At 44.8% G+C, this 23,982-nt stretch overlaps 1 protein-coding gene across 1 annotated transcript in view; it reads right to left on the reverse strand.

Annotated features, from left to right (window-relative positions):
* HUNK (hormonally up-regulated Neu-associated kinase) overlaps window positions 1-23,982 on the reverse strand; it is a 113,346-nt gene that overhangs the window by 58,222 nt on the left and 31,142 nt on the right. Inside the window, exon 2 of the mRNA XM_049785770.1 lies at window positions 1,086-1,378. Within this exon, the coding sequence (XP_049641727.1) occupies window positions 1,086-1,378 (293 nt within the window). The remainder of the gene's footprint in view (window positions 1-1,085; window positions 1,379-23,982) is intronic.

Consider the following 23,982-nt stretch of genomic DNA (forward strand, 5'->3'; position numbering starts at 1 on the left):
AAAACTATTTCCTGGGTCCAAGGAGATAATACCAGAGTTAAGGCACTTGCCCTGCATGCGGCAGAACTGCGTTTGATCCTGGCATCACATAGGGTCCCCTGAGCACTGCCCCAAACACAGAGTCAGGAGTAGCCTCTGAGCATGACTGGGTGACTCCAAAACCAACTATAATACATAAGGGGCTGGAGTACAGCAGGAAGGGTGTTTGCCTTGCATGCAGTAACCACTCTGTATCTATTTCTCTCCTGACTGACTTCACTCAGCATGATAACCAGACATCCTCTAGTTCTATGAAAGAGTTGTTTAAAAAATTATATATATAAAGTTTGATTTCCTTGCAAGTTTGGCTTATAGGAACACACCTCATTTTTTCCAAGACAAGCAACAATTCAAAAGGTGATTCAATGCAATGGAATAAAATAGATATTAAAGAAGTGTGTACATCTAAGAGACAAACCCAAGCAATGTCCCCTGTATGCCCAGCACAGGCGGCAAAGCACTCTCAGACCATAAGCACAGGGATCAGCCTTCACTGGAAGGAGAGATTAGGCATTTATGTGCCCACACTGGGTGCCAAACCCTGTCCTGAGCCCTGAGCTCAAGGACCCTGACACCAGCCTTGCTATAGACCTGGTGCTGTTCTCAGTTCACAGAAGAGACAGAGGTCAGAGGGTCCGAGTGATAGACTTCCCTGCACAAGGTATCACACATCCAGTAAAAAGGGCAAAGCCAGGAGACCAAGCCAGGATCTCTGGTTTCAAAGGCCACACCTTGAATCCTTGAACAAAACTTCGCAGAAGTAAATGGGTACTTTTTGTTTTGTTTCATATGGGGACCACAGTCAGCAGTGCTCGAGGATTATTCCTGGCTCTGTGCTCAGGAATCACTCCCGGCAGGCTCAGGGATCCTATGGGACCCCGGGTATCAAACCCAGGTCAGCCACATGCAAGATAAATACCCTACCCACTGTGTTATCGTTTTGGCCCTGCAAATGAGCACTTTTTATAGAGCTTGGTGCAGGGAATGAGTCTTGTTCGAGGCCCCCACACAGTGTCTGTGAGCACCTAGTCTGGTGCGGCCCTTACCTGTGCACAACCCCGGCACGGTGCAGGTGCTCCACGGCTGAGATGAGCTGCCTGATATACCTTCGGGCTTCCGCTTCCTCCAGCCGCTTCTTCTCGTAGATCTTGTGCATGAGGTTACCGCCTGGGCACAGCTCCATGACCAGGTAGTAGCTATTCTCCGTTTCTAAGATATCCAGGAGCTGAGTGATGTTGGGGTGACGGATCATCTGCTGGATCTGGCCCTCCCGACGGAGATTTTTGGTGACATAAGTGTCCTTCTTGGCTCTCTTCTTGTCAATGACTTTTATGGCCACCTGCGGGGAAACCAAAAAGCAGTGATAGAAAGAATATTAAAAAAAAAATAATGATAATAATATAGGGCCAGAGCGGTGGTGAAAGCGGTAGGGAGTTTGCCTTGCATGCACTAACCTAGGACTGACCACGGTTCGATCCCCCAGCATCCCATATGGCACCCCCCAAGCCAGGAGCAATTTCTGAGTGCATAGCTAGGAGTAACTCCTGAGTGTCACCAGGTATGGCCCAAAAGCCAAAATAATCATCATCATCATCATCATCATCATCATCTTGGGTCTTGAGCAATAGCACAGTGGTTAAGGCATTTGCCTTATACATGGTGTGTGCCCCAAGTTCAATCTCTGGCAGGAGTTATAGTAATAAATATGAAGGAGCAAGACAAATACTAGACAATGTTCCTCTCAGGTGCTCTACTGGACCAAATTGACTGCATATTGTGGCTCAGCAGTCGAGCACCTGTGAGGTCTGAGTTTCCATCCCAGCACTGTACACAATAAATTAAACATTTTAAAAAGCAAGGCAAGAGCAATAGATAGTACAGCAGGTTGCCTTGTATGCAGTCGACCCAGGTTTGATCCCCGGCATCCCATAGGGTCCCCTGAGCACTACCAAGAGTGTTTCCTGAAATCCCTGAGCACTGCTAGGTATGGACTAAAAAGAACTTGTAGGGGGGTGTTGTGGTCACATCTAGCAGTGCTAAGAGTTTACTTGTACTTAGAGATCGCTCCTGACAGGCTAGGGGGACCATATGGAATGCTGAGGATGGAACCAGTGTTGGTCCCAGGTCACTCATGCGCAGGGCAAACTCTCTATCCACTGTGCTATCACTCCAGCTCCTAAAAATTATTTTTAAAACAAAAGGGAGGGATGGAGAAAAAAAGCACTTTCTTTGCACTCCGCAAACCCCAGTTTGAATCCCAGGCATCATCTGTGGTTCCTGAAGAATGGCCAAGTGTCAGTCCTGAGCACAGAGCAGGAATAGCCCCTGAGCACTACTGAATGTGGCCCCCTTTCCCCAAAATCAGGGTTCTCAGAAAACCATCTTTCTCTCCAATAGTATTCTCAGTCTCCCAAAACTTACATCCAGAGGTCCAGAGTGATAGCCCAGTGATAGGGTATTTGCCTTCCAAGCTGCCGACCCAGGATGGACTTGGGTTTGATCCCCAGCATCCTATACGATCCCCTGAGCTTGCTGGGAGTGATATCTAACAATAATTAACATCCAAGAGCCTCACAAACTCTCTCTTCTGGGGGACAGTCACATTTTTATAATTTGACAGTGGCCCCACCACCATCATCCAAAGTTTCATTTTCAACTATTTCAGTTACCCATGGTCAACCCAATACCAAACTAACCTGTGCAGTAAAAAAAAATTTTTTTTTTTTTGGTTTTTGGGTCACATCCGGCAGTGCTCTGGTGTTACTTCTAGCTCTATGCTCAGAAATCGCCCCTGGCAGGCTTGGGGGACCATAGGGGATGCTGGGATTTGAACCACCATCCTTCTGCATGCAAGGGAAACACCCCACCTCCATGCTATCTCTTGTGCCCCACAGTAAGACATTTTTGAGATTGAGACCCACTCAGATAATTTACCACAGCACATTGCTACTGGTGTTCTAGGGTACTTTTATGATTATTTAGATAAGAGTTCCACTGTTATCTCTTCCTGTGCCTAACTGATAAGATAAATCTTATTATGGATATATAGATATAGAGAAAAACATTGCATGGATAAGTTTAGTAATGTACAAGTTTCAGGCAAAAGTTGGGACTCAGTTTATACCTGACACACAGAAGTGGTTTTATTCCTTTCCTTTGTTTTTTTTTATTTTGGGACCTGTGTTCAGTGATCACTCCAGGCTCTGCACTCAAGGATCCCTCCTGATGGTACCTGATGACCATATACAGTGCTGGGGATCAAACCCAGGTTAGCCATGATGGGCAAGGCATGCACCCTCCCCTCTATCTTTCCAGTACCACCACCCCAATCCTTTGTCAACTGTTAATATCACTGCCATGTAACCCTGTAGGACTTTTAGGCAGGCAATGTGATAGCATGAGACTACTACAAAATGATGATCTCAACCCAAAATAATAAAAAAAAATTACGCCAGTTAAGGTGAGGTGGGGGGGAGTGGTGGGTGGGGTAGGGGGTGGCCCAAAGGCTGAGCCCATACTCTGCATGCAGGAGGCCTAGGTTGAACCCACATGGTCCCCTCTAACCACACCAAGCAACTCTAGGGCCAAAGTAAGCACAAACCTGGGAGTAGCCCCCAAGAAATGCCAGAATGGCCCCCAAACAAAACATGTGTATGTGGTATGCTGAGAACTTTTGAAACTGAAGTCTTAGTCATTTCCAAATATATATCTGGGGGCCCCCTCACTACACCCCAGGGCTTATACTGGGAGTCTGGGCCTTTCCATTATGGCAGTCCTGGACTGGGGATGCTCAGGCTTAATCCAAATATATGACCAAGAAGCAGCAATTGGCCTCTGGAATTAAAGAGACTGCAAAAAAGCACTGCTACCCACATGGCACTCACAGTGAGTGTCCACACACTCCAAGGCCATCCAAGAATGATGCTGTCACCCACAGAAGCCCAGCCTTGGGTCAGAAGGACCCCCTCTCCCAATGAGAAAGAAAAATAAATTAAAATTGTGCTGAAGGGCTGGAGCAATGGCATAGCGGGGAGAGTGCTTGCATGTAGTTGACCCAGGTTCGATCCCCAGCATCCTATATGGGTCACTGAATCTGCCAGGAGTAATTTCTAAACACAGAGCTGGGAGTAATGCCTGAGCAACACTGGGTGTAACAAACAAACAAAAATAAACAAAAACAAACAAAAAATGTTGAGGGGATGGAGCAATAGCACAGTTGGGGGGAGCACATTTGCTTTGCACGTGGTTGACCCTGGTTCATTCCCAGCATCCTGTATGTACCCCAAGCCTGACAGGAGTAATTTCTGAGCGCAGGATCAGGAGTAACCCCTGAGAGTGGCCCCAAAACAAAACAAAGCAAAATAAATTGTGCTTATTTGTCATTAAAAAAATACCTCCACATACACACATATAAACCTACAAAGGAATATACTTATAAGAGGCTTATGTAAGTAGCCATGCTCTTGAGGACCTGGGAGAGAGGAGAGTGCAAAGTAAAATCAGATTCTGCTTTTGCTGGAGTCCCAAATTGTAAGGTTTAAAAATGACGCCCTTTGGCAACAGGATTCTTTAAAGCACAATGAATAAACAACAGTCTCAAAGCCCCAGAAGTAAAAAAAAAATCTGCCTTTTTAAGCAGATCACATAATCATTATTAGGATAATTTATTTAGATCTTCATTGCCTGCAGTGGGTTATAAAGTGTCATTCAAAGGCTTTAAAAGCAACTCCTTCGGAGTATAGGCACCACCTTATTTGAAAACAGTAAAGAATTTCCAGCCGGGATGAACATGGAGTATGGGGCCCTCCAGGGAGTGTCCTTAGGAGATGGACAGACAGTGAGAGATTAGCACAAAGAAGCAGAAATCTTGGGAAGCAGAAAGCAAAGAAGCCATAGAGGGGCCCATGGGAGGACTGTCACAGCCCCACCAAGGACCCATGATGTAGCTCCTTTAGGGTCATCTCGGGAGCAGCTCTCAGCATTTTAGATCTGGGTCCCACACACACTGATTGTTGACTTCCAGCCTACAAAGCTGAGGAAGGACAAACTTGCATTGTTGGGAGACCTGTTAGAGCAAGCCTGACTTGCAGCTGTGTGCCCATCATCTCTGTACCCAATTCCACTACTACTCCTGAGCACCCCTCAGTGACCAAATCTGCACCCCTAAATTCTGTACAGGAAATGTTTTTCTGAGTAGCCCTAAATATCAGTTCCTTGTGATTGCCAACCTCACTCACCCTAATAATGCAGAAACAGTGGAACTACAACCCTGGTCTTAGTGACGCAAAACCACTCCATCAACTCCACCTCTTACCAACAAGCACAGGAAACCAGGGAGGGATAATTAATAAAAAGGCAATTAATGGCCAGCAAGTAGAGGGATCTCATCTCATCAGACAGAAGTCAGGGGTCAAAGGCAGATTGTACAAAGGGATGAATGTGATGAAGAGACACATTTCCAGCTGAAAGAATAAACAACGATATTAGGAGAATTGGGCTTTTTTGTTTGCTTTAGTTTGGAGTCACAACGGCAGTGCTCCACACTCAGAAATTACTCTTGATAGGGCTCCAGGAACTATATGGAATGCCAGGGATCGAACCAGCATTGGCCCTGTTGAAAGCAAACAACCTAACCTCTAGCCCTGTTATCAGAAGTTTTAATGAACTTTTAGGCCAGAGAAATAGTTCACTCCCCTGTACTACAGATGACCCCCTGAACACCACTAGACATGGCCCCTGAGCACAGAGCACAGAGCGAGAACAGGCCCTGCGTACTGCTATGGTGACCCCCAACCCAAAATAAATAGCACAATGGAATCTATACAATTCACAGAGGACCAAAATTTACATGAATATCCATACATTCTTAAGTCCACACACACTTCGGGCCCAATCTGTTATGAGTGTGTTTGGGGGAGTGGGAGGTGGAAAGAAGGGTTTAGAGAGGGTATATCTAAGGCTGGATATAATCCAAAACATTTAAAAAAATAATTTCCTTGCAAAAAAGACTGTCTCTGCTAACCTACCAACATTTTGTTGTTGTTGTTGTTTGTTTGGGGGCCACTCCCAGCAATTACTGGGGTTATTCCTGGCTCTGCACTCAGGAATCTTTCCTGGTGGTATTTGGGAGACCATATGGAATGCCAAGGATTGAACTTGGCTCTTTTGCATGCAAGCCAAACACCCTCCCTGCTGTACTATCATTCCAACACCTAGCCTACCGACATTTTACTAAGGACTCTCTTTTCCAAGATGAGTTCTATACTTGCAAGATAAGAAATAAAATCTTGCAGGGGTGGAAAATTAGTAGAGATAATAACCATGCTCCAGTACTCAAACGCTGAGAAAGTTGTTCCCCAAAGATTCTCATTACTTAAACCACAGCCTAAGAAGACAGCACAAAGGGGTGGAATATAAGCCATGCAAGGGAAGAGCCCTTGGCATGATTCTCAGCATCATGAGACCTCCCTAGTAGTGCTAGGTATGGATCTGGAGGCCCCCAATTGTAGGGAGCCCTTCTCCCCAAAAATAAAACAAATTCGGAAAAATTGCATTTCTCACCATATAGCAACTCTCACTCCATTTCCTTTCCTGCCTCACCTGCCCACAGAATATAGACCAATAATGGATAAAATCAACAAACTTTGGAGAGAGGGCCACACCCAGCGGCATTCAGGTTACTCCTGGCTCTGTATTCAGAAGTGATTGCTCCCTAAAGAGACAGCTAATGTCATTAGTAATTTATGCTCCTGTTATTTGTTTTTGGTCACACGTAAGTGTTCAAGGATCTCTCTTGGCAGGGCTCAGGGGACCACCTGGGGTGCCATGGAATGAAACCACATCAGCTGTGTACAAGGTAAATGCCCTACCCACTTATGGGTATCCCCTCCCCTAACTTCTTGTTTATCCCACCTGAATGATCAGAACTGCCCACACCAGGAATGGGCAGGTAGGAGTCTGTCTGGAGGGAGAGAGGGGATAAAAAAGGGAGTTAGAGAGAAAAAAGAGAGGCAGCAAGAAGGAAGGATGGAGAGCAGCTGAAAGGGAGACAGAGGCAAAGAGAGCCAGAGAAGGAGAAGAAATGCACATGGTGGTGAGGGCCCTAAAATAAAGCTGGCTGACTCCAGGAACTTCAGTTGACTGCATGTGATTATTTCTCCACCCTTATCTTGCATCTTCAAACCCTAAGGCCAGAGGACCTAGAGGCGCCATGCTGAGGAAGGCCTCACCCAGACACATGGACTTTAGATTTTATATTTAATTTAAAACAATACCCACTGTACTGTCTCTCTGGCCCCTATTTTGTGCTCCTGACCACAGGAAACTCCCTGTGGCAAAATTCCTATATAAAGTCTTTTTATCAGAGTCCCCTTCATCCCTCTCAAAGAAAAACAATCTTCAGAGATTTTACCTTAGTTTCCTCTTTCCTCACACATTCCCTTAGGAAATGTAAAAACTGCCTTAGGCCTAGTTAGCATTAGGTAAGAAGGATTTGTCATTTGCCCTTCTTCCTATGATTGATTATTTTTGAACAATAAATGTCCTACGTGGAGGAAGTTGAGCCTCTCAGTCCACAAAGCAGTGAGTCCCTTGACCTCATGCGTGTTTCTTTTATGTATGTATTGTTTTATTTTTTTGCGAGGAGGGTCACACCCACCAGCATGGTTAACAGTGCTCAGAAATCACTCCTGCTAAATTGCTCCTAGCAGATTCAGGGGACCATATGGGATTCCAGGGATCAAACCTGGGTATGCCACGTGCAAGGTAAACGCCCTACCCATCACATCCCTTGAACTCTGGCACATTTATTTGATCTGCAGCTTTAGTTTTGTTTGTTTGTTTGTTTGTTTGTTTTGGAGGTCATTTAGCTCTGAACTCAGAAATCACTCCTGGCAGGTTCAGGGGAACAATATGGGATACCAGGGATTGAACCCAGGTCTGTTCCTACCACTGTGCTATCACTCCAGCTCCGACCTGGAGTTTTAAAACAGGAGTTCCTAAAGTTGATGGTATAAGTTACTTTGGAATCCCAAAGCAGTGGTTTCCTATCAGCCTAGTCTCTCCTCTTCTTTAAATATTGACTGGGACTGTCTACACAGCAGGGCAGCTAATAAGATTTCAAATTCCTCCCTTCATCCTGGTTCCTCCATATCTGCCTTGAAAACTCATTGCTCTCATACTCATCAGGGGTGTATCCAATCCACGCAGGGAAAAAGCCAATGTGAAATGGAATAGCCCCACAGCCAAAAGAAAGAAAACTGGAGATCAAAGAGATGCCTCTTTGCAATCACAGAAACACACACACACACACACACACACACACACACACACACACACACACACTTTGGCCATCTGTATTCTCACAAATTTGCATCTCTTTCCTCAAAGTACTTTTACAGAGATGTTTGGAATAATCAGGGTGTGTCTCTCTTCGACACCCCACTCTCCTGCCCCAGGGAATGACTTGTGCTTTTAATTTCCTGTCACTTTAATAAAAGTTTGATTTGCAATCTAAAAAATAGCCTGAAACACCATGAATTAGGAAGCCCCAATGTATTTTTCAAAGTAGAAATGAGTTTACAAACACACACACACACACACACAGAGTTTTTGGGGGTCAGAGATGTGCCCACATAGCACCAGGCGTAGCCACAAGACAAACAGAAAACAAAGACCTTTCGAGGGCTTTCTGCTCCCCCCACCTTTTTTTCTTTTTTGAGGATTCAAGATTCACAGCAGTGTTCAGGGAGCCAACCCAGGGCTCCTGCATGCAGAATATGTGATCTCAGTCCCACCACATCCCCTTCCCAGCTCAGGTAAACCAGCACTTTGCTGGTCCTGACCATCACAGAGCGTTGGGACCCCTCCACCCCAATTTCCAAGAAGGTAGGAATTGGATCTCCTTGGAGTTCCCACAGGACTGAGTTCAGCTTGCACCAGTGTAAGAAAATGAATGTGTCAATAAGTAAATGAATAATGAATGGATAAATGAGAGAATGAGTGAATGCATGATGAATAAGTAAATAAATAAATTAAAACAAAAAAATGTTGTGAATGAGAGTGAGTGAATGAGTGAATAAATGAATGAATAAATGAATGAGTGAGGTGAATGAGTATGAATGAATAAGTGAATGAGTGAGCAAATGTGTGAATAAGCAAATGACTAAGAGATTAAGTGAATGAATGAATGAATAAGTGAGTGAGTGAATGAATGAATGGATGGGAATCCACCCATCTACTTCTGGAATTAGGATGGAAGAGTTTCTACCCACTGACTGGTGACTCAGGGAAAATTTAACTCAAACCTGTCCTTCCTTTTCCACCCCCAGAGAAACCAGTTTTCTCCTCCATCACCCAAAGGGTGAAATATGGCCCCAGGGACATGACTGTCCATCCAACTTTGTGGGTCAGTGAGGCCAATACAACCCTATTCCCACAAATGTCACCCCCACCCCATCCTTCCCTCAAACAGGGTTCCTCAAAATTTTTTAACATAAGGCCAGTTCACAGTCCCTCAGACCATTAGAGAGCCAGACTATAGTTTAAAATAAACTATGAACAAATTCCTATGTACACTGCCCATATCTTATTTTAAAGCAAATAAATCAAAATGGGAACAAATATAATATTTAAAATGCAGAACAAGTAAATTTAAATCAACTAACTTACCAGTATTTCAACTGGACCTATGGGCCTGCTTTTGGTGGGCTGTAGTTTGAGGGCCCCTGCCCTGAGACTGAGAGGAGGAGTCAAGACACTGAGAGTTCGGCATACATCCCACATGTGAGCACTGTGGGCCCAGGACTAGTCGGCAGCTAAGCAGGACAGGCAACAGCAGCAAAAATATCCAGCAGGCTGGATGTATGTCCTCAGTGGGCCATAAGTGGCCTACGAGCCTTATTTGGGGACTCCTGCTCTAAAACAAGCTTCTGGAACCCTGATTCCTGGATGTATGGCACCCTATCCTCAAGGCTCACCCAGGTCACCTGGGTACTGCAGTCAGGGCTGAGAAGCCACATAGCTTCCCTCAGGGCTGGTGTCACAGGCTAAGGGGCCACAGAGCTTCCTGCAAAGGCTGCCAAATCAAGAACTTGGATTTGGTATCCTGTCAGGACCCCCATTCCCACTCCCTCACTTCAATATCTGGTTCCAGAGTGGGCTCAGCCCCAACACTGAATCAGATATCACCCTCTCTAGAGCAGATCATTTGGGTAGGAAGTAGGGATGGAACAAGACGGGTCCCCCAAAGTGAGGGCCCACCAAAGTCATCCAGAACCCCAGAGGAGAAACCCAAAGCCCGATGAGGCCAGAACCTCTGGATGTCTCAGTTATGACAGGTTCCCACAGGGACACCCCTGATCTCTAAGACTCTGTAGAGTGACTATAGCAGAGCCTCGCCCACTCTTGACCACATCCCCTCTAGGTCTTCTCTGCAAGATACTCAACACTTCTTCAGTCTGCAGAACTGTCAGACCCAGTCCAGAAAGAAGGGGCAGCCCTGTGTCTCCCTCACTACAGCATGTCCTGTCCTCCAGAACAGTCTGCGGCAAGCACTCAAATAGCTGAGTGATGAATGAATACATATGGGTGCAGATGTTAAAAAGTTCTATGAACTCTCTCCAAGCTGCTTGCTAAATAGAGCCTCACACCTAACTGTCACAGGTCAAGGGACCAATCCTCAGTGCAACTGCTCTGAATTTCTCGAAAAAGGGGTGCCCCAATCCAAGGACAAGAGTCTAAAGTGGGGCCAATGCAATAGCACAATGGGTAGGGCATTTGCCTTGCATGCAGTTGGCCTGGGTTTGATCTTCAGCATCCCATATGGTCCCCAGAGCCTGCCAGGAGCGATTTCTGAGTGCAGAGCCAGGAGTAATGCCTGAGCACCACCCGTTGTGGCCCAAAAACAAAGAAACAAAAAGAGCAGACATCAGGGAGGAGAAAAAAGTCAATGTGAGGACATGGTGACATGGCAGTCTCAGAGAACACCTAAATCTTGGTGTCCTTGACTTGCCTCTAGAATCTTTGACAAAGATTTTTTTGTTTGTTTGTTTTTTGTTTTTTGGGCCACACCCGGCGATGCTCAGGGTTTACTCCTGGCTATTTGCTCAGAAATAGCTCCTGGCAGGCACGGGGGACCATAATGGGACACTGGGGTTCGAACCAACCATCTTAGGTCCTGGATCGACTGCTTGCAAGGCAAACACCACTGTGCTATCTCTCCAGGCCCAGACAAAGATTTTTTTTTTTTTTTAATGGTGTTTGAACCACACCCAGCAGTGTTCCTGGCCTTGTGCTCAGGGATCACTCCTGGTAGAGCTCATATGTGGTGTAGAGGATAGAACCCTGGTCAGTTGTATGCAAGGCAAGCACCTTCCAACTGGATTATTCTTCTGTCCCTGCAAAAACATGCCTGTGTTTGGAGATTCTGCCCCAGGCAGATGAGTCTAGAACCTGCAGAAACATCCTTACTATAGGCTTTGTACATCTCATTACAAAAGAAAAATCTGGGTAAACTGAATGCAGTTGGGCCTCTTGCTGGAAAAAAGGAAAAAAAAAATTTTAAGTCTCAAAGAGAAATAACAAGGGGCGCAAAGCACCGAGACTGTAGCCTAAACGTGTTTTCGTTACCATCCATGCGGAAGGGCTGAAAACAGTGGTGATTAGCATGACCCAGTGGGAAGTTTGGAAAATAAATTGGTTTCACGCCTTTTTCCAAAGAGAAGCTCCATGTAAAATCATCCAAGTGGAGCCTGCTCCTGCGTGGAAGATACTTAGTAAGAGAGAGCAGAAAGACCCTGGGCTGGTTTTCTAATTAATTTCTGGGTCACTCTGATTTGCAGAGAAAGGAATTGAGTTAGCAAATACACATTCTGTTTGTGATCAGGGGCCCTTTGCACGCTGCTATTTGTGTCTGGAATGAAGCCCACAGCCTCGGCCCCTGCCCCCCTCCTGTGGCCATATGCTCAGATCTGCCTCTCCCCCTTATCCAAGGGCAGTTTCCTGCCCCCTTTGAAACCACAGAGTTCATGAGGATCCATTGGGACACTCAAGCCCGTGGCTGATTCAGAGCTCAAATTTAGCTTTATAAGAAAAAAAAAAAATCAAGAAACAACAATCAAGTTTCAGCTCTGGGTGCCAAAGCTGACTCTCTCCCACACCCACTCCAGTCCCCATTCAGAAAGCCAGTCACATCCTAGTACCCGCGCAAACCTCCTCTGCTGAGAAACCAGAAACTCTGGAGGGAAAAAAAAAAAAAAGCACAAAGCGGGATTGGGAAAGCAGCAGGAAGGAGTTAATGTAAATGCAACTACATTTCTTAGCAAAAGCCCAGCTACTAACAGTCAGACACACTGAGTAGCCACAAGGAGAAAGGGAACCCCTAAGTCTTTGTTCAGGAGGTTCACCAACACTCAGGACTTACTTGGTGGGGGAGGGATGGGTACCAAGCAATGCTCAGGGACCCCTGGACCACTCCAGGTTACATTCAGTGATACTCAGTGCATATGCAAAGAATCCAGGGATCAGACCCATGAAATGATGCTTTTCAGGCTTGGTGGTGCATGCACCAGGGACCAGCAGGGCCTCCAATGCAGCACTTGGGGAAGAAGGGCAATTCATGAAGTGCTAAAGGTCGATACTAGGGTGTCTCCCAGGCCAGGCATGATGCTGTCCAGCCCTCTGAGCTATCACTCCAGCCCCCCAGTCATCTGAAAGACACATGAAGGTAGCTTAAAACAGATCACACTCAAAATCAGTTCTCTTTGGCTTCAGAAAAGAATCAAAAGACCAGCTTGGCAAGAGAGGTTTTTTTTCCTAAAATGTGGTTTTGTTGAGGTCCTGGGTCATGCATCTTGGTATTCCCTGCATGCTCGCTCTCTGGAAACACCAGTCTCATCACAGCCACAGCTCGCTAGGCTACAATGCAGAAATGGTGCTACTTCCTCAATGTGAGTCCAGGCATCCCCTGAGCCCTCTCATCTCTAGTCCCCACACCTATCCCGGGGCTGCCAGGACCCCAGAGGCACCACAGGTTTCCCACCTCTCCCCCGGAATCTCGGCAGCTGTTCATGCTCACCCCGGTGCCTGTGCGCGTCAGGAAGGAAATGCAGGACCAAGTTCCTCTCTGCTCTGATCCACATATGTCCACAGACTGTGTGGGTGTAGGGGCAAAAAGACAGGGATTGGAGGTGCTGGCAACACACCTCCTTTTCTACTTCCCTTTGCCCTGTGTGGAGATAGAATTTCAGGAAGGGCAGAGGTGGGGGCACAAGCAGATTAAAAACTGGAGAGGTACATGTTTGCACACATATGTGCAAGGCCATGGTAAAGACTCCCTGGAGAAAGTCAGGCAGAATGCAGAGGCCTGAATTTCATCTGATCTGGGGAGGTACTGGGGAAGGGACTTGTGGTGCCTTGTTCAGGGGTCACTCCCAACCACCATGTAGTCATCCTGGGCTTCAATCCTGGCACCATAGGGTCCTCAAGCACTGCCAGAAGCCACTCCAGAGCACTGAGCTAGGACTGACACCGGGGGGTGGGGTGGGGGGGAAGACTCCCTCCCTAAAAAAATAGCCCCAGGTGAGTTGCATGTACTATCTCTGTGGCCCCTACTGCCTTAATTCTTGGTATCAACTGCCCTAACCATCATGTCACTTTAGTCTCCTGGTAAACTCACTGGTGAGCCTTCAGAACCAAGTACCAGTGTCCCCAGAGCTTCAATAGCAATAACAATAGCAATGCCTTATTATTTTTAATAGAATTTTTAATTGAATCACCATAAGATACTAAGTTAGAAAATTGTTCATGATTGAGTTTCAGTCAGACAATGTCCCATGCCCATCCCTCCACCAATGTCCCCAGTTCTCTCCCTCCCTCTTCTTGTCTGCCTAGCTCTGTGGCAGAAACTGTGATACACCTACACAATGGAATACCATGCAGATGGTAGGAAAAAATGAAGGATACTAGGAAAAATTTGCGGATATGTGGATGGATCTGGAGAGTATTATGTTGAGTGAAATAGGGCAGAGGGAGAGGGATAGACATAGAAAAATTGTACTCATTTGTGGGTATATATATATGTATTTTTAAATATATATATTTAATATATATATTATTTTAAAATAAATACCATATTTATATATGGTAACAATACCCAGAACAATGCCTTTCTTTTTTGGGTGTTTTTGTTTGTTTGGTTGGTTGGTTAGTTGGTTTGGGGGTTTTTTTTGTTTGTTTTTGTTTTGGGGCCACACTCGGTGACCCTCAGGAGTTACTCCTGGCTATGAGCTCAGAAATCACTCCAGGCCTGGGGGACCATATAGGATGCTGGGAATCTCTCCAGGATCAACCGTGAGCAAGGCAAACCCTCTACTGCTGTGCTATTGTTCTGGCCCCTTTTGTTTGTTTTGTTTTGTTTTAGGGCCACATTCGGTGGCGCTCAGAGGTTATTCCTGGCTCTGTGCTCAGAAATCACTTCTGGCAGGCTCAGGACCATATGGGATGCCAGGGATTGAATCCAGGCTGGCCATGTGCAAGGCAAATGTCCTCCCCACTGTGCTATTGAACAACCTTAGGCAATGCCTTTCTTCAGAGAGCAAGGCTGGGTCCTAGATCCAGGCTTCAAGATGTTGGTTTTCCATGGGGCCTCACTCCTGGACCTGGAGCTGGCCAACTCAACCTGTATCATCTTCATAGCTCTGTGCTCTAATTACCTCTCCTCTGCCCTAGTGCCCTCATTGAAACTGAAAGAGCTCCAGAGAGGCCCTTCATATCTCCAGGGTTGAAGAGATAGAAGAAGGGGGAGGGCATTTGGGTCTTATTCCAAACACCACACATGGTCATCCTCCCCCAAGCACTACCTGGAGTGATACCTCAGCACAGTCAGATTTGCCCTGGAAAATCACCAAGTGTGCACCTCAAGTCCCCAAAAATATGTCTAGCAAAAATAGGTCAACAGACTAAAGGGGTCCTATGAGTAGAGCTCAAAAGATGTTCTGAAGCAAATCTCCAGGAAAGATCAGCCAGGAGTCCAATACTTGAAGAGAAAATGGCCATTATCAACTCAAGAGCTAATACAGGCGGGACAATGGGAGGCAAACGGGGAAACTGGTGGCAGGAAATGAACACTGGTGAAGGATGGGTGTTGGAACTCAACTAAATAATCATTTTAAAAAAAAAGAGAGAAAGAGAGGAAAGCTAACCAGGGCTAGAATAATAGCACAGTGGGTTGGGCACTGCCTTGCATAAGGCTAACCTGGGTTTGATCCCTAGCACCCCATATAATCCCCAAGCACTTTCAAGAGTGATTCCTGAGTGCAGTAACCCCTGAGCACTGCCAGATCTTAAAAAAATTTTTTTTAAATTTATTTTGAAAGGAGCTAATATAGCAGTTAGTATATAATTCTAGTAAGTTTTGAACTTAATTGCAAGCTCCACTTAATTGCAGTCCTGGAGGCCCCAGATAATCCCTAGCCCCACATCCTGTATTGCACCACTGACCCTGCTCACAAAATCGCCAGCAGTGGGACCTGCCCACATCCTCTGCACCCTGCTTGGGAGGTCACAGAAAAACCACCAATCATTTGTGGTGAAAAGCCAGCCTGCGACTGCCACAGAAAGCAGGAACTGATGGTTCAGCCTATGGGAGCAAAGAAGATTTTGGGGTGAATCTAGGAAAATTTGGTTTGGAGCACCATCCTCCTTAAGTAATCAGGAAACAGTCCTCTGGGGAAAAATAACCGAGGGGTGGGTGCTTGCCTTGCACACACCTGACCTGGTGTGTGAACAAGGAGTAAGTCATCAGTTTACTCCTGATGTGTGGCCCAAAAATCAAACCCCAAAATCAAGCAGTGCTTAGGTGGAGGGGGAGGGGCAAGAACCCCCATGATGCAGAGGTTAGAGGGACCTGAGGGACCTGGGATGAATTCAAATCAAGCACAGATTAAGTTGTCTCTAACCCACTTGTTAAGTTTCTTAATCAGTATCATAATGAAGAGAAACATTACTACAATCACTTATATGGGAGGGGAGAGGGAGGCAATCCAATCACTCTGAGAGGAAGGGCTCTGGAGGTCCCACCAAGGGGTATGCAGAGCTTACTCCTCGCTCTGTATTCAAGAGTCATTCCTGATTCAAATGGAGAACTGTTTGAGGTTCCAGGGATCAAAATGGGATTGGCTGTGTGCAAGCCAATTAATTGCCTTACCCCTGTCCTGGCTCTTCGGCCCTAGGAGACTTTGTTTATTATTGTTGTTGTTGTTGTTGTTGTTGTTTTGGCTTTTGAGCTACACCTGGTGGCACTCGGGAGTTACTCCTGTCTCTGAGCTCAGAAATCACTCCTGGTGGGCTTGGAGGAACCATATGCTGTTCATAGGATCGAACCCAGCTCAGGGGTGGCAAAGGCAAATGCCCTCCCCCACTGTGCTATTGTTCCAGCCCAAGGCAACTATTTTTAATCAACCACTGCTGCACCTCACAGATAGGATCTAACTAAATGTTTACAGCCAACTTATAACATTTCTCTTATTTTCTTTAGAAACTTGCTCATGGTGTGAAAGTGCATTTTTCTTGGCACAAAACCTCTGTAAATGGAAACACTTAGGCAAGTCTTAAGAGTTTCAATTTTGTTTTCATTATTAGGAGGGGTAAATGGTCTTTAACAGATATTTGGGGCTTTGCTGAGGGTCACACTGTAATTTCCAGCCCAGAACACAATCATTTTGATGCTACTTCAGAATTCATTTAAAAAATAACAACTGCTTTTGCATCATTTAGCAAACTGCCTGCTGTAAAAAAAAATTTTGGCAGGTTTAAGAAGTTAATCTGGCCAAGAATTAAAATTATTTTCAACAACAGTATTTTCAGTCGCTAGCAAATGTTTTTCTGGTTTTCGGGTTTCTTTTTTTTTTTTTTTTAACTATTCCAATGGCCCAAAAAAATAAATAAATAAAAAGCTAAAGAGACAATATGAAATATACACAGAGAAACTATGAATATTTATATAGCAAGTCTAATAAAAGAATCATTTCAGGCCAGCCGACTATCACAGACTTCAAAGAGATGCTTCCCACTTAAAAAGAGCATGATCACTAACTATGAAAATACATTTCCAAACCTGAGACATCTTTTAAAAAAATAAAATTAAAAATTCCTTGTGGAGGGGTAGCTGTGCTGGATGTGATTATTCTGTTTATGACTTCCCAGCCTCCTGAACCCCTGCAGTGAATTTGGGTCAGGAGCCAGTAAATCATTTCTTTCATCAAAATTAACAGAGCTTTGTTATGTCAGAAACAGGCTGGAAAGATTTGAAGTGCCTTTCCTTAGTGGTGAGGTGCGCTGGTTATTTATAAACCCATCTTCTTCTTGATCAAAAGCAAGAGAAAAAAAAAATCAGAAGAGCCAGATCACTAGTACAGTGAAGTGGGCATTTGTCTTGCACATGCCAGACCCAGATTCAATCTCCAGCACCATAATTGGTCCCCCAAACTGGAGTGATCTGCTAGGAGTAAACCTGAGTACAGAATGAGCACTGTTCGGTATGCCACTTCTCCAAAAATATTATCTGCTTCATATGAGTATATATCCATATAATTTTTTTAAAAAACCCAGATCTTGTCCAGAGTGATCATTTCCATCTATTACTGTCATAGTGGCCCCTTTGTCCTGACTACACTTCACCCACACACACATTCATTTCCATCGTCTCCCAAAATGTTTTGCTCCAGAAATTGGCCAGCTGGGACCTGGGGCAGCCTGGATGGGACTGTCTAGCTCCAACAAGATGCTTCTTGCCCCATAGAAAGGCCATTTGACCCACATGGGCCGGGATCCAAACCGCAGTCATGCATGTGATATTTGATTATCTCAACAGTTGAATCCAATCAATTCATGTTGCCAAGGAAAAAGCAACCATGACTTTGCCTCAGCACCCTGGCTACTTACAAAGCACCGATTTCCTATTTCTCCATCATTGCACAGGACCATGTCCTAGCACAGTGCAAACAACTCGCTCCTGCCCGTTATCAGCTCTTAACCAGTAGAGGAAGAACTTGTCGGGTGGGTCGTGTGGGTAGAACAGGGTGTGCTGAAAGCTTAAATATTAGCTAAACACAGAGGCCACTTACTTGGAAGATCTCAGTGTCTTTCTCAAAGGCCCACCTCTCAAATGACTGGACCTATAGACTGTCCTACACAAATGGTACAAATTACTCAACCATCACTAAACAAATAAGACTGTGAGAAATCCCCGGCATTTCATATGGCCCCCAAGTACCGCCAGGAGTAAGCTTGAGTACAGAGCCAGAAGTTAGTCCTAAACACCATCAGGTATGGCCAAACCTTATCCCTGTCAAAAATAAAATAAAATAAGAAACCAGTAGACCAATCCAGAATTGTTTCTGCAATGGATAGAGGGACATAGTGTGGACTGAGACAAGGAGTCCCTTTATACCACTCCTGTGAGAGTACAATGGCCCCCAACTTAAGCAATTCCAGCTTTACCTGAATGGCTCCAAGCAGCCAGTGATAGGGTGTATGGGAGAACTTGGGACTTGGTATGGGTTGAACTGTCCCCACTCCAAATAGCTAGAAGAAAGTCCTAGCCTCTAAGATCTGGGACAGTGCCCTCTCTGGAAAGTGACTGCCTGCATCACAGGTTGGCATGAAGTTAGTGTTATGAGCCCTAATCCAATGTAACTGGGTCTCTGTAAAAGGGTGGAACTCTCCACACACCACGAAAGCAGCAAGGGGAGAGTAATGATCATGCAAGGAGTCTAGAGTTAATCCCATGACAGTATACTTCAGGGGTGGAGAAACCCTGTATCTCCTAGGTCAAGGGAATTCCCTCTACAATATCCCCAATAGTTACTGTGCCTATGCAGGGGGATAAAGAAAAGGAGAAAAAAAAAAAAGGCACAAAACAATCATTTCTCCACATGTTTATTTATCGATTGATCGATTTTTTTGACGTCTTTAATTTGGTGTGGAGATTACAGTTGATGTCTTCAATATTATTTTATTTTATTTTGTCTTGTCTTTCTCTTTTGCACTCGAGCATGATTTGATTTCAGAACCGAGACTATTGTGTGGTGCCTGTCTTTATTGCTGTAGTGCTCACCGGTTATTTAATTCGATATATTTTCTGTATTGTTGTGGTATTTCAATTACCTTTTTCACATCCTCTCTCAAACTGAGGTTGGAAGCCTCTAGAGGGACTCAGCCCATGTTCAGAGTATTTGACTTTTGACTTCTTTTTTTTTTTTCCTCTTATTTTGTACCCCATTCTATTGCTTTTCTTGCCTTCAAACAAAACCACATACCTCGATTTTTCTAGCTCTGCCTCTTAAATAGAGGGGGAAACAAGGGAGGGTTCCAGGACCAAACAGATACGTGATCACTAATAGTAAGCCAGACAAAGAAGGGTCCACCTACTCTAGCAGCCCGGGGGGCGATGGTGGGGTATATGGGTTGTAGAAAGGGAACTGGAATGGGGGGAGGACATAGTTGGTGATGGGTATTCCCCTGACTCAATGTTAATATGTACCTAAAATACTACTGTGAAAGATATGTAAGCCATTATGGAAAAAAAATTGTGTTTTTAATCAGAAACTTTCTTTGACTTACATGTATTATTATTATATCTATTATATTATATGTTATGTTATGTCACTATATTATGTTATGTTAGTTTACCTCATTATGTTAATCAATTTTGTCTCTTGAATAAATTCTTACAATAAAAAAGAAAAAAAATAAAATAAAATGTGGGGGCCGGAGAGATAGCATGGAGGTAAGGCATTTGCCTTGCATGCAGAAGGATGGCAGTTCGAATCCCAGCATCCCATATGGTCCCCCATGCCTACCAGGAGCAATTTCTGTGCCTAGAGCCAGGATTAATGCCTGAGTGCTGCCGTGTGAGACCCAAAAAACAAAAACAAAGAAAAGAATAAAATAAAATGTGAAAAATAAAGCAGGTTTAGATAAGTGACTTTAGACCACCAACTGAAAAAAGGTGTGTGGGCTCAGGTCCCAGAGCTGAAATCTACTCACACATATTTCTCTTCCCTTCTTGGTGTCATAGGGAGTTGAGGAAAGCGGGAGTAGAAAGTGAAAATTAAGAACACAGAAGGGACTAAATGATTTTAAGAAATAATGAGGTTGCTGAGGGAGTTACCATAACAGAGCAGAGGGAAGATAGGAAATAGCCCAAGTGCCCAAGAATGAGAACTGATTCATGCACTTGGGGGGATCCGGTGCTGATGCCATAATGATGTAGCACTTGAGTGGTGTGTGTGAATCCATCTCTAACTGGCTCTGAGGCTGTAGACAAGTGATTTGATTCCCAGTACCTCAGTTTTCACATCTGAGAAAGGGGTGTAAGAGTGATGACCATCACACTGTTGGTATAGGATTGAAAGAAATCAAAATGCATAAAGTCCTGTTATAGACTTGGTGTTGGGTATACCTTACGTGGGAAACTCTTGATTCATACTTTGACCACTCAGTCATCAATTACTTTGTTGATTTTTTATGCTAAAAGTTGGTTTTACAACAGACGGAACAGAACTTCTAGAACCATAAAAAAGAGTCCATCCTAGGCTCCATCCTATGACCTATGCAAATACCAAGATCTCTAGCTACAGAGGCCTGATTTTATCATCTATGACTGAGTGGACAGTTTCCAGACACCACAAAAGGACTTAGGGGAGAGTCAAAGAACATGTACGGAGCCTATAGTTATTCCCATGACAGTATACTTCAAGGGCGGAGAAACCCTGTATCTCTTAGACCAAGGAAATTCCCTTTCTAATCTCCCCCAATATTTACTGTGCCTATGCAAAAAAAAAAAAAAAAAAAGCACAAAATAATTTTGTTGATTTTGTTATTTTCATTGGATTTTTTTGTTTGTTTTTGGTTTTTGTGTGTGTGTGCATGCTTTGTTTTGTTTTTAGTTCAGGACCATGATTTTTGTGTGATTGTTGTCTTTATTGCTGTGGTGCTTGTCGGGGTTTTTTTTGTTTGTTTGTTTGATTTTTTTTATTGTTTTGTTTTTTTCTTCTCTTAAATTGATATTTATAGCCTCTAGAAAAACTCTTCCCAGTTTTTGCTTGCTTGATTTTTTGCCCCATTTTATCTTTTTCCTTCCTTCAAACAGAACCACATAACTTGAACCATCTTGTTCTGCCTCAAAAATTAAGGGGGAAACAATAGAGGGTACCAAGACCAAACATCCGTTTGAACATTAAGTAAAAATAAAAAATAATCAGACTTAAATACCAAACCCAAAGTCAACGACAACAGAATCGATACCCAATCTACAACAAGCTAGACACAGAGGGGACCACTTATACTAGCAGCCTAGGGAGTAAAGGAGGGGGATATGGGATGCATGCTGGGAACAGGGGTGGAGGGAGGACAACATTGGTGGTGGGAATGCCCCTGATCCAATGTCACTATGTGCCTAAAATATTACTGTGAAAGATTTGTAATCCACAAAATAAAAATTGTTATAAAAAATAAAATAAAATAAAAGAGTGGAACTCTGGATGTAGTTACAGGAAGGTTAGTTATGCTGCTTGAATCACAAAACAGGCAGAAGCTTAAAGAAATGGTCAGAACAGTTTTCCATGGAGCCTCAAAAGGGGCTTGGGACTAGGGACACAGTGATATCACTAGAACAATGATAAGAAAGCTGTGTGGTTCTAAGTCACTGAGGTGTGGCACTTAGTCAGGTAGCCCCTGGGGGACTCCCACAGAAGAAGCCAAGCAGAGCCAGGGCCCCACTCTCTTGAAACAGTTGGAAAATGCCTTCCAGACTCTCCTTGACCAGTCCCCTGGGAAGTTAAAAATAAACCCGCTACAGCAGCGCTGACTTTAGAGAAAGGCTGGTTTCCTGGGTACTGATTAACTGTGGTTCATGAAGGGCTCTGAGAGGGAAGCTGTCGGGGGGAACTTTGGACCGTGAGAACCCCTGTCACTTGCCACCAGAGGTTTCACACGAAGCCCCACATCCCACTGAGATAGTCCTATAGTGCATGAGACATCAGGAGAGGCTCATGGAGCACGGTTTAGAAATAATAAAACCTGCAGTGGGGGCAGTTCAGAGGCAGAAACATGCTCTGCATGTATGGGGTCCTGGGTTTCCAGATATGCATATAAATGGGAACCACTGAATAAATACATGAGAGAGAAGTGGATGGGTGAATGGTAAGTGGGTAAGTGGATGAATGGATGGATAGAAGGATAAATGGGTGAATGGATGGGTGAATGGATGGATAAATGGATAGGTAGATGGTAAGTGGATGGATGGATGGGTGGGTGGGTGGGTGGATGAATGTATAGATGGTTGTGTGGATATTAAGTAGGTAAGTGGATGAATGGATGATGGATGGATCGATGGAAGGATAAATGAGTGAATGGATGGGTGAATGGATGGGTAGATAGATGGTAAGTGGATGGATGGATGGGTGGTGGATGGATGGGTGGTGGATGGATGGATCGATGGGTGGATGGATGGATGACTAGATGGATTCATGGGTGAATGGATGGATGTGTGGATGGTAAATAAATGGATGGATACCTAGCTAAATATATACACAATGCATAAAAATAGATGGGTGGATGGATAGACAGATGGATACCTAGATAGTTAAATAGATGTATAAAGACATATATAGATTGATGAATGTGTTGAAAGATAAACAGGTGAATGGAAGGAAGGAAGGAAGGAAGGAAGGAAGGAAGGAAGGAAGGAAGGAAGGAAGGAAGGAAGGAAGGAAGGAAGGAAGGAAGGAAGGAAGGAAGGGAGGGAGGGAGGGAGGGAGGGAGGGAGGGAGGGAGGGAGGGAGGGAGGGAGGGAGGGAGAAAAGACAGGAGGGTAGGAAGAGAAGAAAGGAGGGAAGGAGTTGAGGTGACACAGGGGAAGCAGGATTTCCAGGCAGGATTTCCAACTTTCCACACAGAGTCCTTTCAGTGGGGCCTTCTGGGGACACTCAGGGCAGGGATACACTAGACAGCCCCCAGAGGACACTTGGGGGACAGAATCACTATGGGGAGGCAGTATCAGAGACAGTAGAATATACAGCTCAGGACTCCTCACAGAGTGTCCCAATGTTCAATTCACTCTGTGGACAAAGAGAGAACCAAAGTGGGGTGTGTGTGTGTGTGTGTGTGTGTGTGTGTGTGTGTGTTTCTGTATGTGAGTCTAAGTTCATTTCTCATTGATCAGGAGAGACAACAGACACGGCAAACCCGAGGTGTGTGTGTGTGTGTGTGTGTGTGTGTGTGTGTGTGTGTGTGTTTCTGTGTTTCTGTGTTTCTGTATGTGAGTCTAAGTTCATTTCTCATTGATCAGGAGAGACAACAGACACGACAAACCCGAGAAGTGTGTGTGTGTGTGTGTTTCTGTATGTGAGTCTAAGTTCATTTCTCATTGATCAGGAGAGACAACAGACACGACAAACCCGAGAAGTATTCTCAAGGGCTTCAAAGAATCCAGAGGGGTGAGGAAGAAAAGGAAAGGAGGCGATGCCAAGGTTTTTCAGTAACAAGGTAAACAAGGAGGGAATTGGGAGGCCCAGTGTGTGGAGATAGTAGAGTTCTGAATCAGGCTGGTACTTGCAAGAGTGGTGCAGTTCTCGCCTCATCTAAGGTCTCTAGGCTCAAGTCCTAACCCCTAGTGCATCCAAAGAAGATGGGAATTGAACTAGGGACATAACAGGTATGATTCATGCAGGCAAAGTCAAGTCAGCTCTATTCAAAGGGTCCTAATCCAGACTGGCTGGTATCCTAATAAGAAGCAAAGAGACAGAAAACTATGGACACATGAGCCAAGAAATACCCAAAACCTCGGCCAAACCCCCCAGAAGCCAGACAGAGGCCAGAAAGGGCTCCCATGGGGTGTCAGAGGGAGAGAACCCCTACCCCAGGCTGACTGCAGACTCCGGG

This window comes from Suncus etruscus, chromosome 13 (genome assembly GCF_024139225.1).
Source record: "Suncus etruscus isolate mSunEtr1 chromosome 13, mSunEtr1.pri.cur, whole genome shotgun sequence".
Classification (NCBI taxonomy): Eukaryota; Metazoa; Chordata; class Mammalia; order Eulipotyphla; family Soricidae; genus Suncus; species Suncus etruscus.